General features: G+C 38.4%; 1 protein-coding gene and 1 pseudogene across 2 annotated transcripts; one reads left to right on the top strand and one right to left on the bottom strand.

The window, feature by feature from the left end:
- Positions 1-444: 444 nt before the first annotated feature.
- LOC119917857 (ubiquitin-conjugating enzyme E2 Q2-like) lies at positions 445-10,469 on the bottom strand. Of its 2 annotated transcripts, none has more exons than XM_038738281.1 (13): positions 10,223-10,469; positions 7,751-7,855; positions 7,487-7,609; positions 7,347-7,403; positions 7,088-7,237; positions 5,734-5,818; positions 5,568-5,628; positions 5,372-5,462; positions 5,229-5,287; positions 4,407-4,455; positions 4,206-4,301; positions 3,114-3,180; positions 445-3,023 (listed from the first exon to the last, which is right to left on the bottom strand). In XM_038738281.1, the coding sequence occupies exons 1-13, from the start codon at positions 10,379-10,381 to the stop codon at positions 2,992-2,994; spliced, it is 1,134 nt and encodes a 377-aa protein (XP_038594209.1). In that variant the 5' UTR covers positions 10,382-10,469; the 3' UTR covers positions 445-2,991. The 2 variants fall into 2 exon arrangements, with proteins under 2 accessions (XP_038594209.1, XP_038594207.1); XM_038738279.1 differs by having other exon boundaries at positions 7,088-7,240; positions 10,223-10,467.
- A 4,386-nt stretch (positions 10,470-14,855) lies between these two features.
- Positions 14,856-17,658, top strand: LOC119917859 (annotated as a pseudogene).
- The last annotated feature ends 2,059 nt before the right edge of the window (positions 17,659-19,717 follow it).

A 19,717-nucleotide genomic window follows, 5' to 3' on the forward strand; every position in this document is an offset into this window, starting at 1 on the left:
AACACAGGATGTAAATGAAAGGAGTATTTGTAGATTGTTGTGTCAATCAAGTTTTTTTCCCCTTTGTGATGCTTGTCATTGTAAATGCATACTATGCAGTGGTAAATAACATTGTTTTATTCAACTTTCATGCTAAAATATTACATCATTCAGCACTTCCCCATATTTTTCTTTGCAGCTCTGAAGAATTTAAATGAGATCCTAAACGAAAGTCTTTGATGTGGCTTTGCATCACCTATTCATCTGTAGGTGAAACTGTGTGATAATTAGTCACCTTACACGAACAACACTTAACATACATAACGTTACATAACCAAATCAGTATGACAGTTTGTATCAGCAGTAACTTTTTATTCACTTAATAAAATATCAATATCAGCCCAATACAAAGTAACAGTGCAAACTCAGTCTAGTGACTCAAATAACACACAGGGAAACCAGTAAAACGGCAATAATCTTAAAATTCTTTATTCATAAACTTGATGCAAGTTTACAAATTACTGTACATGGTCAAAATTTCTTCAAATGGAAAATGAAAAACAAAATAAAACCAAAACGAGCTAACGGTGCCAGATTTGATCATCTGTTTGTTGGTGCCAGTAAATGAATAGACAATTGAGACAAATAGATCTTTTCAACACACAGTCCAGTTAAAGTAGCGTGCAAGTCTATTCACCACGGCATGACTATCAAACTTCAAACGTCTCTTAATATCCCCTCTGACCAGAGTTTTGGCATTTACGAGGGAGTCTCACACAGGTCGATAAAGGCTGTGTAGCGGCAGAGGTTGTACTCAAAACTTCAAAAAGTTTATGGTCCAACTTTCCTGTGCCGCCAGACAACACAGGCCCTTTAGAGGTTCTTCTTGATGATAACTCCTCCTCCCTCAGCCCCCCCTTAGACATGTAACAACAGGACATGTGCTGAGGAAAAAAAACAAACAAAAAAAAACATGTTTCCTGATTTAAAACATGTTTGTCGTTATACTTGACCTCTCCAGGCTTGTTGCCAGTTGTGCAAATATTTTTATCTGGAATATTTAAAGATCACATACTGAAATCAAACCTACTTCAGTACTTGTGAGGAACAAAGCAAAAGCAAAATAAAAAAGGGTTTTTTTTTTTGTTGTTTTTTAAAAAAATACTACAGTGGGTATTGATGAGCGATTACATGTGTCATCATGCTACTGCAATCCTGTTACAATGGCATCTTTCTGTAAATGTCCTTCCTCTTGCATCGCCTGAATTAAAAGAAACACGTGGCCCATATTATCGTAAAGCTCACTGCATTTTCTGTTTCTGACATCGAAATCAGTGGGTGACAAAAGCCTAAACATCAGCGTCAACTAATTCAGGAAAATAACCCCCAAACCCAACACGTACATGTACAGATTCCCCTCCTAAGTATTGTTTGTTACCTGAGTTGCCATTCAAACATACTTTTGCAGACAGTGTTAACAAATAAACTGCAAAAGAGCCAACAGATAGATACAGTGTGTGTCCTGTAGTATGGGCAACAGCAGTACTGATGACGTACTACAATATATTGCATGCTCAAAAGGTAAAACGTACAGATTTTCAGGTTAGTTCACATCACACTACTAAGGATCCATCTTGTTACAAACCAAAAGCGACACAGAAACCTTTGTGATATATTATTGTGGCAAAGGAAGCCCTGCAAGTGATGGATGTTGAGAAAACCAGAGAGGGGATGAATCCAGCTGCATGTGACGTCATGTGACAGGTTAGCAGTTTCCAATCTAAACTGGGCCAGGACAAACCATGATGGAAAGAAAATCACATCCACACACACTTAACTGAATCTCTCTCTAAAGCCCATCCTAGCACAGTTCAGCTTAACTGACTGTAATGAAAGCCAACTATGTTTTACAACAGTGCTTAAGACGAGGCACCTGTGCAACGAGCTGTGACTTTTGCACACAGGGCTTCATTTTCTGCATCAAACCAGCAATCAACCACTACAGCTATAATCAATAGAAAGACCAATAGCCAAACTGAGCACTTGTGGGGCCAATGTGTTAACAGAAATAAGGCAAAAAGAGCTCTTTAGCTTCAACATTACATCTGTTAGAACTTCCAAGATGATGCCCTAACACTCATCTCATCATCTTCTGGTGAAAATGCATCAATATATTCCTCTTCCCAAGACTAGAAATGTGCAGATTATCAGATGTATCATGTCCTTTGGCCCTGTTTTATTATTAACCACCGATGAATTTGTTCACCAACAGCAGCCAGTAACTCCTAGTTCAACAACATGGTATCACTTTGATTCTGCTTGGCCTAATATTCTTTGCAAATTTTTAAAAAAGCTAAAAGATACAGAGTGGTAGGTTATCTCGACTTAAAGATAAACTTCCAACATCTAAAAAAATGGCTCATTTATTGTCTAGGATGCTCAAATAATAATAATTAAAAAAAACCACTTGCCAAATAATATTTCTAAAACAGTATATGCATTTATGTACCAGTTCATTTCCGAAAGAGAGAAAAAAAAAAGACTAAACAAAAAATTGGGGTGGATAAAAACAGGTGCAGTGAGGTGCCACTTGTAGAGCTTCGGTATCAATCTTTTAAAATTCCTGTTTAAAGAGGGATAACTGACTGTTTGTGAAGCCCATTTTGTCAAAGCAGCTAAAAAAAACGCCTTTCCTCACATTTAAGGAGAAAAGTTTTTTTTTTTTTGAAAGACAAATGAGCATTAAGAAAAAAAACCAAAACAAAACAAAAAACCGGAGTAGTGATACTCTCACATTGTCCTCACTAAAACACTGAGGGGAGAAGCCAAGTGATACCAGAATAAAGTCTTTCCTGGAGTGGGCGAAGGAATACTTGTCAGATGAGCCAACAAAATGGTTTCCGCGAGAAAGATGATATATCCCCAGTTAAGTCAAAGGGAGGAAAAGATTCCAAAGAAAACAAGATACTTTGACCCAAAGACATGTTCTCAGTGCATAGTGGCAGTAGCTCCTTATCCGTCCTCTTTAGGTGGTGTGTACCAGCCTGTGAAAGCAGAAAGAGAAATCCCTTTGCAAAATCATCCATACCACTGTGTGTCTATTGAGCCCCAACCATCGAGAAATATTTACTCACCATTCTTTTCATGTATCTGCACAAGGGATTTGTACGACTGTTGTGCTCTGGCAAGATTGTACTGGTTCTAAAAAAAACAAACAAATAATGTTCTGTTAGATGCACAGAAATTGCCCGCTATGCAACAGTAACATTTGTTGCATGCCACCCCCCATAGCTCTCTCCCACAAGTTTCTGTCATCTTTCTACTGTTGGCTAAACAAAAAGGCAAAAAACAACCAGGATGTATACGTTAGTCTTTACACCTCCAAAGTGTAAGTAGTCAGTTAACAAGTCTGTGAAAATATATACACAGTATAGAGGGTCTGTCCTTTAGTAGTAATGGCAGCAGAAAATGTACAGAAAATACACTGAAACTGTAATCGTTCTCCTCGTCACATATAAAGGCAGCTAGAGGATTTTAAACACATACGGTCATTCAGAGGGGGTAACAAGCTTTTATTGCGTTAATCTAATCCTCTATCAGTTCAACTGCTGAATGATCTCTTTAGGGGTGAGAAAGCATCAATCTGTAAGGGTGAGGGGGCCGTGTGAGTTAGAGCCCATGAAGACGTGTCATTCTTTGTCCGTAAGTGTGACTCATCCATGTGTTTGCTAGTTTAAGGATATTTGTTATAGATAGATAACATTAACTTAATCGTTATCGTAGGTTGTTGCAGCTAAAGTGTAAACAATATTCTTTTTCTGACATTATTGCATTACCACCACCTTCTTTGTACAGCTCACCCTGATTTGCATGTAGCATGTGAAAACCAAGCAGTTCTGTGATCTGGCAAGAGGAAATACTTATGTGTGGCTAAAGTGAGTCTATTAAATCACATTTGGATTTTAGCCAGACACTTGGACTGAAATGCGCAAAAAGGACCTCCGATTTAACACTTTTCCCTTCCACTTGTATTTTCTGCTGAAACACAACACAGCTGCTGCACAATTTACTCTCTCCCCAACAGTTCCTGGTTGTCCGCATATATAGGATTCATCGCAGCCCTCTGAGAGTTTTCGCCCCACCTTTGAGTGTGGCCATTTGAAATGGCTAGAAACACTTTCTGTGGTCTAACGACATGCTGACAGCTGACAAATGACACCAGTTACCTTATTGGCTCCAAACTGCACCCTGGCCTTTCCTTTAACCAGAGTGGCATTTATCTGCATAATGACAGACTCTATGGAATAGGCACTGCTCCAGCCCTGACAAAAAACAAAAAACAAAAAAACAATCCACACAAAACCATTACTTCCAATAATAAGTTGAGCAAAATGATGTCGTAACATCTATCAAACTCATTTACATACCTGTTTTGTGAGAAGTTCCATGCACAAGGCTCCTCCTCCTAGAACATAACTGAAATTAAAAAAGCTAAATTCAGTATTAAGGATGAGTTGTACATTGTATATTTAAAAAAACAGAAATGTACATTTGATCAAGAAAGTGTTCACTTGACTTTTTGCAAATTTGTTGTGCTTCAAATTTTACAATGTCTTGATTTTACTTGTGGGAGAGATTTCTATTTTCACAATGTTGAATCGCAATTTTTATCTAGAAGATGTTGTGAATGCAACTTTTGGATGTACCAAATAAATTCAAGCAGTAATTTCCAGGCAAATTTATTTATGCCTATTATTAATAATCAGAGCACTTAAAGAATCTGTTTTTGAGATGCATGATGGATTTGTATCACAGTGGTAAAGCACTGAATGAATTGCCAGAAAGTCTTATTTGCACTGGTATATGGCAATTCTTTAATTTATTTTAGAGGCAATAATTTGCAGCCAGTCATAAGCAAACCACATAGACTGCACCACGCAGTAGTAACATGGCATAACATAAAGTCCACCCTGCACCTAAAAGCACAAAGTGATTCATCAAAAGATTTGACGTCAGCTTTGTAAACAAGCAAAGCACAGTATCAACACATCTGCAACAGCTGCAGGCACAACATATGATGTGAAACATGTGAAGTTCAAATTCCATCCACGATAGGACAAATTAATGTCCTGAGTAAATCTCTCCCAACAAAGTCCAAAATCCAGGTCAAAACTGTGCGCACAACAAATGTGGACCAAGTCCCAGAGAGTGTAAGCAAATTGGGCAGGGGGAGATCACTACACACTCACCCTCCGGAGAGCACAGGTGAGACAACCCGTACAAAAGGTGGGTCAAAAGGAAAATTATCCTGTCATATGAAGGAAGAAAAAAAACTTCAGAGAAAACTCTTTCCCCCCAAAAATCAACTGACAAACATGATCACAGAACTCACTTTATAAGAGAAATTGAGCAGAATGTAGTCCATTCCTTCCTTTTCTTTTAAGACCTGCAAGTCACTATGTAATGGACTATCTGGGTCTACCCTGTAATAAAGAGCAACAAGTCAAATCTAGCAAAAAACCCCTCAACATTAACACAATATTTGCAAAGCTGGAAAATTTTAAAAGCAAATGAATGTGAGAACTTACGTTCTTAACTTGACATGCCATTCATAAAGGCTGTCACCGACAAGTTCGACTGAATAAATACCTATGAAGTAAGTGACATGAACACAGAGCTGTACTTCAATCTGCTGATGAGATGTTAAAACCACAAAAGTCACCACTGTGGGATGAAATGTGTCATTGTAGTCACCTGTCTTGTAACTCTGTGATCTGTAGATCTCCCTGAGTTCCTTCATTAGGCGGTCCGAGGCTTGCACCGAGCCAGACACGGCACCCTGCAACATAAATCACAAAGGTGAATCACACAGATGGCAGGACACCAGGACAAAGAAGAAGATACAGCATGCTACAGGTGGGCAGGGCAACATCAGGGCAATCAGAGATCCTGTGGGAAAAGTCCTGTTTAATTCTATAGACAAAGTTACATTTGAGCATTTTCAATGCTTGAAAAGACAACAAACTCTTTTTGAATGAAACGGGTAGATTACTAAACATTTCTACTCTAAGCCCATAAAGTGAAACCAGTTTTGTGTTTTCTGATTGCAAAAACGGCATGTTGAGAACTTTCATTATTCAAGCTGGCCTTTTCTCCATCGCCGATGAGGCCATAGTGTTGCCTGATAACGTTAGATTGCGCTGCTGCGAAAGTTGAGAGCCAAGTAAACTTTTTGCTGGACAGCCTAGCATTTTATTCCTCTGCTGGAGCCCTCTGTGCCAGCAGCCACACTTTGTCAGCAGTGAAAGGAACGATGAGTCAGCATTTTGGACGTAGTGCTGCTGTTGATCTGAACATGGCCAAACTAACTGAAAAAGTTGTCAGAATAATTTATAGTATAATCCTATAGTACTGTGTCCCATCTTACATCGGGTGAAAGGCGGGGTACACCCTGTAAAAGGTTGCACACAAGGTCACACCTAAGGATAATTTTGGAGACACCAATTAACCTAGCCTGCATGTCTTTGGATGGTGGGAGGAAGCCACCAGGGGAGGAACATGCAAACTCCACACAGAAAGGCCGGGGCAACAGGGGCTTGAACCCACGACCTTCTTGCCGTGAGGGGACAATGCTAACCACTGCACCACCACGCCACCCCCCCAAATGGTTCCTGGTTGGCAAAATATCCAGACACGCTAAACATCTAAATTTATTAGTAGAGAGCAACGCAGAAAACATTTCACCCATAAAGCAGGAATTTGACTGACATTTCATAGCTAATGCTGCTCATCTCAAGTTGTGAACATTATGTGGGCTGCCACTTAAAAGTGGTGTTTCAGCCTTCTCAGTAGACAAAAGGTGGTTACTGATCTAAATCTGTTTAGTTTAGTTATTATTACTTCAGTTACCTACAAATGTGAAATCTAATTAGATTTGATAAGGTATATGACAGGATTTGGACTCAATAAATAGATTTGATACTGAATTAACATTCAATTAAATGTTTAAAAGAGAATTTACAGGGAAAAGCAGCTCCTCCTCTTCTCAGCTCTATTACAGTCACCAAAACGCAATAAAAAAAAACACATGAAGTGAATAAGCACTTACATTCAAGTGATCCTGTCTCTGGTTTTTACGAATCTTCTCCAAGATGGCGAGATTTTCTTTTTCTATCCCGTCATCTTCTGACTTTTTTCCATCTACTGGCTCCTCTTCTTTCATGTCGTAATGGTCCAGATCTTGGTCCAGGTCAATGTCCTGCTGCCAGTGTTATCAATTATGTTTAGAAACAGGATGTAAAACAAACTGGGCCATTAAGTTATAAATCATATGAATACACCAAACTGCGAAGAATACACATTGGTACCTCTCCCATTTCTTCCTCCTCTTCCTCCTCAGATGTCACCTCATCTGGTGGCCCATGCTGTAGTGCAGTGAAACATTGTGAGCTGAGTTTTTAAATGCCACAAAAAGACATTGAACTTTATTCTTGTTTTAGGTGAGTACCTTTCGCTCTTGGGTAATTGGGCCAGCAGGAAGAGGCTGGTCAAGCATTTCTACATCTGGATGCTGTGGCAGGTTGTAAAGCCGACAGAGATCACAAATGAGGCGCTTCAACTGCTGAAGAAGCTGTGGGTGAAAACAGATAATGAAAATCAAACTGCCATTAAACAATTCTACCAAGTTTCCACTCTTACAGCACTGAACATAATGTGACATTACCATTTTGAGCAAGCCTCTGTGGAGCCGGATCCCCATCAGCCAACTTACCAATGTGCTACCTCTTCTTACATCCTCCAAGCGTTCCAACACGTCAGCCAGACTAGGATCATCTGAGTCAACAAACCATATTGGCGGCGTTGAGGGATAGGATTCCTGCAACCGAGGCAAGAGTAGGAAATTAATTTAGCCAATCATGCTATGTCAATGGCTTCATTGTCTAGAGATAGTAAACTGGCAGAGAACACCACTGTTTTTATGAAGCCAAAATGTTGCCCTGGGAAATTTCTTCTATATCAAACATTTGGTCTGAAACTATAAAAGATTTCAGACCAAATGTCTTAGCCCACACAGCCACCCACTGAACAACATGCTCTGTCTCCGGCCAGCTATACAGCAAGTGTCTCTCCAGCATTGGACAACAAGTGGCTGCACTGAACCTTCAATTAGAGCTTAATATAAATGTTAAATCACAAGACTTCGGTTTACATGAGTAAAGATGGAAGAAATCTGAATTATAAAGGCTTAATTCTTAATCCCAGGAGATTATGGTATACTGGGGGGGAAATATAGCTGGGCTGTTGTGTAGTCTAGCAAGCGGTCAGCATCTGTGTGTGGTACGTACAATATGTAATGTACTGGTCTCCAGGAGTGTTTCATGCCTCTCAAGATTCCCATGTTTACGACTTCTGAACATACAAGTAGTTAGACAACTCAAGATAGTCGTATGATTGTGGTGTTAGTCGTGTGAGGATTTAAAGTACTGTGCATTGACAATACAGCTCTATATCCATTCAATTTGAGATTACTTACCTTAACTGACAGACTTTGGCTGACATTAGGCATCAGTCTTTGTTTGGTTTTCAGACACTTCTGTTTTATTAAGCGCCAAGTCTGATATGTCGGAACTTTCAGAGAAATCTTACTCATAACAATGACTTGTTTGTGAACAGTTTTTCCAAGTCAGAAACTGGTCGTTACAGTAATTCCGATATTAACGACACATAAAATAATAGTTTTTTGTGCAGATTGTTGTTGCCATGGCATAAGCTAATGACATTTGCATACAGACAAACCGCTGCCATTTAACATTTAAGACAACTCCACACCTTTCTAGGATCAAGCACTAACCATCATGAAGCCAAATTCAAAGAATGTACATACCACAGTGGAACAAATCAGCGCAAATAACTACGGCAAGGTTATTATTTTCCATCTCTACCTGCTCTAGGTTCAGTTCAGCCTATCAAGCACTGGTGATCATGCAACATCCAGCTAATCAGATGTGGGAAATGTGGGTTTGGGGTTCCCAGAGGCAGGATTGACTGAACTAAGTGGCGGGACCACTTTTAACTCACTCACGTCCCCTTTTCTAGTACAAAGATCGTGATGCACAATGTACTCTGCTTTCATTGAGATTGATGCATACTGACTCAGCTTGAGTCTCAACATGACGTGGCTATCAATTTTTTTTTCTTTTAAACAAACCTGATCTGTGTCCCCAAAAACGACCACTAAGTGGAACGGTGTGTGGGTGTGGATGTTTTTGCTTAGAGAGGAGGATGTGGTCAAGATGTTAGGATGGTCTGTGCCACCTAAAAAAAAATACGAATGCAAGTACCATGAAAATCACCTACACTTTGTGATGGCTAACATCATGCGTTTGGCACAACTTTGAAGATGATTTACGTTACCGACGTTACACCGCTTCAAAGACTTCGTGTTGAAATGTATGAAAACGACAGGCCCATCTAACGTTATATATATATATATATATATATATATATATATATATATATATATATATATATACTACGAAGCTCGCATTATTGTAACACTAACAGTGCAGACTCCTTCATATCTACATTTTATCGCTGTCAACATATTTTGCTATCCCGATAAAGGAACCAATAACGTCACAGCTTTAAATACGTGCCTGTAAGTTCGTCAGAGGGATCCGGCTATTTACTGAAACGGCAGAAAACAGTGGAACAACATTCCACTAAACCGCCTCTATTTAACGTTAAAGAACTGAAAAGGGACATTGAGTGGTGTGCCTGTTCCGATAACGTGTTCTCTGAAATATAGTTAAAAAGAGCTGTGGTGTTCATCCATACCTAAGCAAAGTAATGTTGAAAATAAACTAGATCCGTAGGTTCAGTTGATAGAAAGTTAGCAGACGTACTACTGAAAACAGTAACGCATTTATTTTGGCTAACAAGACAAGCTAGCGTCAACGTTACTTTCAGTTAAGAGGCTAGCAAAGGCTACCGCAGCGTCGTTACAAGTCGACGCCGTTTCGTACACTTTTAAAAAAAAAGTGAATTTAACACTGGTCCGATGTTGTTTTATTTAATCAACGGGGTTACTCCGATCTTGACGGTGAAACGCAGCATGAAAATAAAAGTCAACACTTTTATTCGTAGTTCATTTGTAAACACGAAAACCTTCCGCGGAATGATTTGGTTTCAGTTGATAGTCAGTGGCAGGGTTAGCTTGTGCGCAGAGCTGGCCTGGACTCACCGTGATGTTGCAGTGAATGATCAGCAGCTTCTCTCCGGTTACGTTGAATTGGCAGCTGAGTTCATCGGGTTTCCAGTCTAATATTCTGAATCGTTCGTGGTTTGGGTCAAAAATTGACTCCAAAAACTTCAATTCGGCCTTCAGCCCCGAAACCGACATCTTCTACTCATCTCAAACCACCAGGCCGCTGGGAGAGGGGAAGTCGGGGCGGGATGTGACCGCGCAGTTGAGTCGGGTCTACGGATCTCGCATGTTAGCGTGAGAACAACAACAAAGGGCTGGAGGGTGAGGTTCATGATGTAGACACTGTCAGGAGAATTTGACAGCTGTTACACTACACAACTTTACATTAAATGAAATGTACTTTATTATTTAATTTTGTGTTGTATTCATTTGTTAATATTACATGACGTGATTTTATTTGGCACTAATTTCATAGTAGCCTAGTGCTCAGAAATCCACCCTACTGCACACCCAACATGAAAAAATGCTAAATAATGCATGTATATAATAATAATAATAATACAATATATAATAATACAAGCAAACAAAAGCTTGAGCAGGCTGGATTACCCTCAGACTGAGGGGCCTCAAGAGCGCCAGGTTAACTGTGTGTTGGTTGGTTTTGGTCATTTGAGTAATTGCAAATTTGTTTGGGAATTTCCACCACAATGGTGAAATATCAACTGGGTCCTGCATTAATACACAACCCTGTGGTTCTGTGTCAAACTCCAGTTTTAAAACCTTATTAAAAGGTGAGTTTATAGCGTGGTCACATGGTTATTTATGGCTAAACAAAAGTGTATATCATCAAATTACCACAAACTAAATGACAAAGAAAAAAACATGTGGCTAGTATTCCAATATAGGACTGCAGGGTTTTTTTTCTGTGTCTCTGTGCAAAATATAATAAGGCTACTGTCTATAGTGTGCAGTGTGTTTTGTACTTGATGGGAACTTTCAGGCAACTGGGGGGCCCAACAGAAAGTATTTGAGCTGGGGCCCCCAAACAGGTTAATCCAGCTATGTAAAATAAAAAAAGTAGGCATCATCAAAAGCATTACTTAAATACTACTTTATAAAATGGTTTGGCCACTTGAACAGTATAATACAGTCCAACACAAACCTAATGTCTTTGTCTATTGAGAGATGTTTTAAAACTGTATCACAGAGGTGTTGATTATTCTTTATGGTAGTTTTTAGCAGAATACCTATAAGGCAGTACAAAAACCCTGGATAAATGGCAGCATTCACAGCCTCAAAAGGGAATGCAGGAAAGCAGAGCGCAGATGGAAAAAATCCAGTCTCCAAGTCCATTACCTCAGTCTGAAGGATTTATTAATTAAATACAATAACATGGTTAAGGATGCGAGAACACACTATTTTTCTGAACTCATTACTACACATAAACACAATCCCAGGTTTCTGTTTAAGACTGTGGATCAGCTGGTAAACCCAACCCCTCCTTGTGCCTCAGCTGGAAGTAATGATGACTGATGATGATTATTTTACCAATAAGGTGGTGTCAATCAGAGCCTCTATTACCCCCGCGGCCTCTTACTCAGAGGTTCCTCACCAGCAACAAGAGAGTTTTAACCAGTTTTATCCCATTGACTTGTCTGAGCTTTTAAAAACAGTATCACAAATGAGAGTGTCCTCCAGCCCACTTGATGTAATACCTACAAAGTTTTTACTGAAAGTAATAGATTCTGTTGGGCCCCATTTGATCTCTGTTTTCAACAGCTCCCTATCTACTGGTTGTGTCCCTGATTATTTTAAAACGGCTTGCGTGAACCCACTTTTAAAGAAACCTGGTTTAGATCCCTGCCTCCCACATAATTTTAGACCAATTTCAAAACTGCCTTTTATTGCAAATATTCTAGAAAGAATTGTGTCCAAACAGCTGCTCACTGTACTGGAAAATAACAAAATATTTGAAAAGTTTCAATCTGGTTTCAGGAAGTACCATAGCACTGAGACTGCCCTGCTTAAAGTCACCAATGACCTTTTAATGTCTGCTGATGAAGGCATGTGCTCAGTCCTGGTACTCCTGGACCTTAGCGCTGCTTTTGACACCATTGATCACAACATCATGTTAGACAGACTGAGGCACTGGGTGGGGATCTCTGGTACTGCCCTAGAATGGTTTTCATCCTACCTGTCAAATAGGAAGTTTTGCGTGTCTGTAAACAACTATGTCTCCTTGTTCTGTCCAGTTAAATATGGTGTGCATCAGGGTCGGTCATAGGACCCATTTTGTTTTCCTTGTATCTGCTTCCCCTTGGATATATTATCCATAAACATGGTATTTCTTTTCATATTTATGCTGATGACACACAAATGTACTTGCCCGTCAGATCCACAGACCCTGGAATGCTGAGTTCACTTACCGACTGCCTTTGTGAAGTTAAAAATGGATGTCAAATAATTTCCTCCAGCTGAACTCAGACAAAACAGAAATCCTGGTCATTGCGTCCGAGCAGATGGCAAAACAAATACTGCCATCTGCTGGTTCCCTAGTAAATCACATTAAGCCTGTGGCAAAGAACCTTGGTGTTTGGTTTGATAGTAATTTAAATTTCGAGCAGCACACCACAAAGCTTGTTCAATCATGTTTTTATCAACTTAGAAATATAGCAAAAATTATCTATGAGAGAGATCTATGTTAACTTTTAAGGACACCGAGACCATTTTACACGCCTTCATCTCATCACGCCTGGATTATTGCAACAGCCTTTTCACCTGTTTAACCCAAAAATCTATTGATCGACTCCAGACTGTCCAGAACTCAGCTGCCAGGCTTTTAACCAGAACAAAGAAATATGACCACATTACTCCTATTTTAGCTTCATTACACTGGCTCCCAGTATGTTTTAGAATTGACTTTAAAATTCTATTGATCACTTTTAAAACTCTTCATGGCCTCTCGCCTTGTTATATTTCTGACCTTTTAGTCCCATACGCACCAGCACGTACCTTGAGATCCTCGGGCAGAGGTCTGTTGTCTGTTCCAGAGTCTCGACTGAAAACTAAAAGGGACAGAGCGTTTGCTGTCAGGGCCCTGAGGCTCTGGAACAGCCTGCCCGAGGAAATCAGGTCGGCTGAGTCAGTGAAGTCTTTTAAGTCCCTTCTTAAAACATACTTTTATAGGAGAGCCTTTCCCGATTTTATTTGACTTTATTTTATCCCTTTTATTTTATTGTATTTTACTAATTTTATATTTATCTTAAATGTGTATTTTAGTCTTTTCAGTGTTCTCATGCTTTTATCTTGTATTGTTTTTGTATTATTGTCTCTTGGGTATTATTGTCTTTACACTTGTTAAAGCACTTTGTAACTTGTTTTTGAAAAGTGCTCTACAAATAAAGATTATTATTATTATTATTATAAAATATGCTGTAATAGGGCCCCAAAAACATCTATGGCTCCAAACTAAACAATCAAAGCTTTTAAAAGTTAATTTTCCATAGTTCATAGTCCATGTTCCTTATAAGTATGACAACTTGGCTTAAGTTGTCTTCTGGCCGGTATACTGTATAGTTATGTATGTAAATTTTATAATTGTTTGGTTGTTTGACTTGGAGTGATTTTTATGGTAATGATATAGGTATTTATTGTGTTGGCTTGTTGATTGTTGTCTCAATTCCAATCTTAATTTAACTTTGCATTTATTTATTTTTTTATTATGCGGACACTGATTTCTGAACACAATAATCCTAACATTACTCCCCCCGGCAGGTCTCGTTATAAAACCCAGGTAACCCATGTTACACAGTATGCTAAACTCAAGTCATTACACCTGAGCAAAATTAGCATATATTCCTCAATGTGCAAACACTAGTAAGCACATTTAATTGAACACATTAGAATTTAGAGGATATCAGGATATTAAGACCTGCCTGTGATGAAAACCCAACTCAATGTCACCTGACACAGTACTAGTAAAATTTGTTTACACAGTTTATGTACTGATTGGAGCAGTGGTTTTAAGTTCCAAGATAAATCTTAGTGATCATCAGCTGAACAGAATACTAACAAAATAATAAATTTCTACCACACACAATCTTTTATAATTTTTCCAATCCTTGCTTTTAGCATTTTTATTACTGTATTATTGTACATCTTTAAGTCCTGAAAATAATCAAATAAAATATTCTGGGAGGGAAAAACCTCTCTTTGACCTGGCCATCATCTGTAGACGTATACAACCTGTAACGGGAGGTAGAAAGTTACTTGGTTGGGAAACACCGGATTAGAGTACCATGTGTAAAGCAATATTATTGAGTTTGTTGTGAAAAAGATGATTATATTCAAACTACTGATTCATCAACGACCTTTCTAGTGCTGTGTTTTTTCTCTCCCATCTTTGTGAAATGAGTATTTGGCAGGTTATGCATGTGAGGGTTTAAAAATAGCATAATGTTATTTGCAGACCCATGGTTTTCCCAGAGTAGTTTGGTTCTTATGGCTCTGTGCTTTTTTAAAAATGGGCTTGTTAAAATTACTGCTGGGCTCAGGTAAACCGATCAAGAACAATTCAACTTTAAATACACTGACTTGACACTAGATGGCACAACAGACAATTTTTTTTTCCTCTTGCAACTAAACATGAACTCTTGTAATCATGAATTCTTGTGCAACTAAACATTAACTCTTGTTGCAGCATTACCATCAACAGTAGACACATTTTAAAACAGGGCCGTTTTCTGTAGCAGCACACAGCTAGTCATAAGTTTAAGGGACTTACTAGGAGGTGTATTCACCACTTTTTCTTTCAAGCTGTGCTGTTGAAGTTGAATTATCTTTCGTGTACCAGTGGATTTGGGTAAGTAAATAAAAAGCTCTGTTATGAGCACAAAACACATAAAGTAAAAACAGCCATTGAATGTGTGTATTGGTGAAACATGGTATAAAGAATAACAGTTGTCTGTGCAGGTCTTGGTAGTTATGTTTAAAGTTTACAAGGTAGGCTAATGCTTGTACTGCAATCAAGTTTTGTTTAAAAATATTATTTCATTAGTTGTTGTGTAGAGTATTTCCTGCATTAAAGTCATACAATCGGGACTGATAGAAAACATTTCAATCTGTTTTAAGGTTTGTTGTTTGGGCAATCCTTTTGTTTTCATTTGATTGCCCAATGTAATGTTCACAGTCCAGTTTCATCTCAACATTGGGGGGAGATGTTTTCTGATCCTTTACTCAAGTAAAAGTACCAATAAAACAAGGCAAAAATACTGCATTACAAGTAAAAGTCCCTAATTCATAAGTATTATCAGTAAAATGTACTTAAAGTGTAAAAATTAAAAGAACTCATTCTGCAGTAAAATGTTTGTTAGATTTTTAATACTAATGAAGGTGTAAGTAGTACAATATTTTACTGCTTTCTACTGTTTACTGCTCTCTAATTTACTGTTTAACTACTTTAAATATAATTAGGTTGTTTAGTCCAGTGGTTCTCAACCTAGGGGTCTTGTCCCCCCAAAGGGACAGAAGATAATTTGTGGTGTCGTGATTGATTAAAGGGCAGGAAAGTAAAATGATGTAGTACAGTAAAAAGTGCATTTCCCTCTTAAATGTAGTGGAGTAGAAGTATAAGGTAGCGTCAAATGGCATCTTAAAATCCTGCTTAAGTGTAAGTACTTGAGTGAATGCACTTAGTTATTTTCTACCTCTGCATTTCAGATTATAGCATGACTGTAAATAAAACATGTACTAACCAGACAGACAGATTCTTACTGACTTGTTTTTTTTTGTATGTTTAAGGCCTCTGAGGGACGTCAACATGAAGGTGCCTCATTCGTCTCTGATCACCTTTGCTCTACTGTTGAGTCAACTCTCCAGTGCATCAGGGGGCAAAATCCTGGTGTTCCCATTGGATGGAAGCCATTGGGTAAACATGAAAGTACTCGTAGAGGAACTGCATACCAAAGGCCACGAGGTCACTGTGGTTCGGACGTCCGATAGCTGGTACATCAGCGAAAAGTCTCCTCTCTACACCTCTGTCACTATTCCCAGCCCTAATGGATTTCAGGAAAACTTTGATACTTTTTTGTCTCAACTGCTAGAGGTCCGGCTTCAGGGTAAGCACACATCTTTTGGTCTAACATCTGGAATCGTATTCAGAGGCAGCGGGTCATCATGGACCAGTTCTCTGAGTTCCATAAGGGCATGAGTGAAATGGTCGTTCAGATGTTTGAAGATGAAGACCTGATGCAGACTTTACATCGAGCCAAATATGACGTGGTTTTGACTGACCCTAGCATCGGCGGAGGGGCAATGCTGGCCCGTCGGCTCCAACTTCCTCTTGTTTTCAATGTCAGATGGACCATTGAAGGTGAAGCTCATTTCCTTATTGCTCCCTCACCTCTGTCATACATTCCGTTCACTTCAACGGAGTTGACACATAAGATGACCTTCCCTCAAAGGGTAAAAAATGTTTTGAGTTATATCATTGGGATGTACGTGCTATCATGCATCTCAGAACCTAATTACAAACCGGTAGTTGAGAGGTACTTTGGCCCTGGTGTGGATTACTCAGCATTTTTCCTGGATGCTGACATATGGCTTATGAGGAACGATTTTGTCTTTGAATTTCCACGTCCAACAATGCCAAATATAGTCTACATAGGTGGATTTCAGTGCAAGCCCCCAAAGCCCCTCCCTGCCGACCTGGATGATTTTGTCCAGAGTTCTGGAGATCATGGGGTCATAATTATGACCTTAGGAACTTTAGTCGGGAGTCTTCCACAAGACATTGCCGAGGAGATTGCTGCAGCTTTTGCCCAACTGCCTCAGAAGGTTGTGTGGAGGTATATCGGACAAAGGCCAGCCAACCTGGGAAACAACACATTAATGGTCAACTGGCTGCCACAGAAAGACCTCTTAGGACATCCCAGAACTAGAGTGTTTGTGACCCACGGAGGCACTAATGGGGTTCAGGAAGCAATTTACCACGGAGTTCCTGTAGTTGGGCTGCCCTTATTCTATGATCAGCCTGATAACCTCTCCAGAATCAGAGCAAAGGGAGGAGCTGTGATTGTGGATATTGCCATGCTTGATAGACACATTTTTGCAGATGCCCTAATGACAGCTCTTCACAATTCCTCGATCAGGGAAAACATGCAGACACTCTCAAAGCTGCACAGAGATCAGCCCATGAAACCACTGGACCAGGCTGTGTTTTGGATAGAATATGTCATGAGACATAAAGGAGCCTGTCATCTGCAGACACAGTTCAACAAAATGTCCTGGTTTGTTTACAAGTCTGTGGATGTCATTGCTGCTTTGTTTACAGTTGTTTGCTTATAATGTTCACCAGCATTTCAATTGTAAGATTGTTGTGGAGAATTATTTTTGTTGGGAACAAAGTTAAACATGAATGACATGAAAAATAAAATGTTTGTTTTATGTGTGAAATCTAAGCACTATCAATAACCCAATATTTATTTTTGTGTGTCAAGTTGATAAAGTTGAAAGACAGGAAAAATACTGGATGAAATCTTTTTGATTCATAAAATGTGAAGAAATAGCTGTCTGTTGACAAAATTAAGGCTTATGACCTTACTATAAAAAATAAAGGGTTAATGTGTTTTGTAACAAATATTAATATCATATAAATATAAATGCAATAGATGTTTATCACTTACCACCTAACTGTTTGGACAATAGACCTTTAGAATTAATGTTTCTGTTAGCTAATATGAGTTATGGATGTGGATGATAATGGAAACATAACTGAATATGATGAGTAAAATATTTTGAAGATTCTACTTAAATTAATAGTGGATACTCAGTTAAAACTTATGTATTAATTAAAAACAATTACTTCAGATATTAAAAACAAAAGTAATATTATTGTATTTAACATGTTTTATGTTATTATGATACAGTTAATGCATACATAAAAAGTAAACACATATTATATATTATAATTTAAAAAAATTTAACTTAAAAAGTGTACATTTTAAATCTTCCATACACAAGGACCAAAGTGTCACGTAACGGTAAATTTACCACATTTACACAGACACAGGAAATTTTAGCTTGACAATTTTTGCTTGCATTATGTAATATACAATAAAATAAAATAAAAATACAATAAGCATTGCTTATACAACTCTTATTTTACAGCCCTTTAATTGGGAACTCACAAAAATCTTAATATCTTAAATCTTAAAACAAAGGAATTTCTCTGTTCATTCTTTAGAGGCAGAATAAAAAATAAGATTTACATCTGAATTTCTTATTTCAGTTAAATGAATGATTCAGTAACAAATTGTGATGATCAAAATGTATGAGAGGGACTGGGATTGTTTTTTAAGTTACATTTGACAAAAGATGTTCTACTTTTATAAAAATAAATGTTTTCTATAATTATGTTCATATGTATCATTTCAAAGCATTAGCCTCTTCTATTTCCACTGTCTTTTTTTTCATTTCTTTTTAATTTCTTTAGGTGGAAAGTCACATCCCAGGAACCATCTATGTTCTAATATTTGTCGGACAGGAGCTTCTGGATCCTGATGGTCCCTGTCTTGAACAGGTTCTGCGTGAAGTTGCCCTTCTTTTTTTGTCATACTTATAGATTAAATATACTCCTAATCCTAAAGTGAACGATATGATATGCCCCATTCCAATGGCCTAAACTACAGGCAAAAGAATAAACAAGGAAAAAGACGAGTTCCATTAAGCTGGTAATTAACACTGTTAACAAACCAAATGTTGTATTAAGTTGGGTTTTTTTTTACCATCCTAAAACCATGGCAACACTGGCCTGTAGTTTGGTCTGTTCCACTGATTTTCTCCACTGATTTGAATTGCCATGAAGTACAGTTTTCAGTGACATGCATGCTAAACATCAGAATGTTGCTATTGTCACTATTAACATGTTTGCATTTAGCTCAAAGCACTGCCTCACAGAGCCACTAGAATGACTGCATACTTTCATATTGTTCACAGATCAATTTCTTACAAATGCCAAATCGAGACATTCCTTATACCTGAGACACAGAAAAGCATTGCTTGGTCCTGAGCTTTAACTTCTGTGATGAGTTGTGGTTGTCTGGTTCGCACCATTTCTGAGGAGCAGCTTCATCAACAATTACATACCTGCCTGACCAGTTTGTCATTGCACAGGCATAGTATTGGCCATCCAAGAACACCAGTAGGACCACACTATGGCAAGGATGATGCTGAAAAACTCTTTTCCCCACATGTTTTTGAAATCTCAAACTTGCATCCTTGAATGTTTATCATCAGCAGAAAAACCAGAACTGCAGGAAAAATTAAAAAAAAGCAGCTGCAAAGAGCATTCCATGTGGGCATATAAACTCCACTTCCACTAACTTCTCCAAGCAAAGAAGGATGAAGCCAAAAAACACACTTGATACAAGAGGGCTCTTTTCAAATTCACTCTTCACTGTGGAGATCCAGGCTTGGTTCTGTGCCATTTTTAATTCTGCATAAAGATAAAAATAAAGATGCAAAGTCAGAGAA

This window comes from Micropterus salmoides, unplaced genomic scaffold (genome assembly GCF_014851395.1).
Source record: "Micropterus salmoides isolate LMB-PRFRI ecotype aquatic unplaced genomic scaffold, ASM1485139v1 Ms_hic_scaffold_2283, whole genome shotgun sequence".
Taxonomy (NCBI): domain Eukaryota; kingdom Metazoa; phylum Chordata; class Actinopteri; order Centrarchiformes; family Centrarchidae; genus Micropterus; species Micropterus salmoides.

Excerpts from the sequence above, each read along its gene's own strand:
- LOC119917857 (XM_038738279.1), bottom strand. The coding sequence starts at position 10,381 with ATGTCGGTTTCGGGGCTGAAGGCCGAATTGAAGTTTTTGGAGTCAATT. Across the intron at positions 5,629-5,733 it reads ATCACAGAGTTACAAGACAG|GTATTTATTCAGTCGAACTT; the intron begins GTGACTACAATG and ends CTTACTTCATAG. Across the intron at positions 3,024-3,113 it reads GCAGATACATGAAAAGAATG|GCTGGTACACACCACCTAAA; the intron begins GTGAGTAAATAT and ends CTGCTTTCACAG.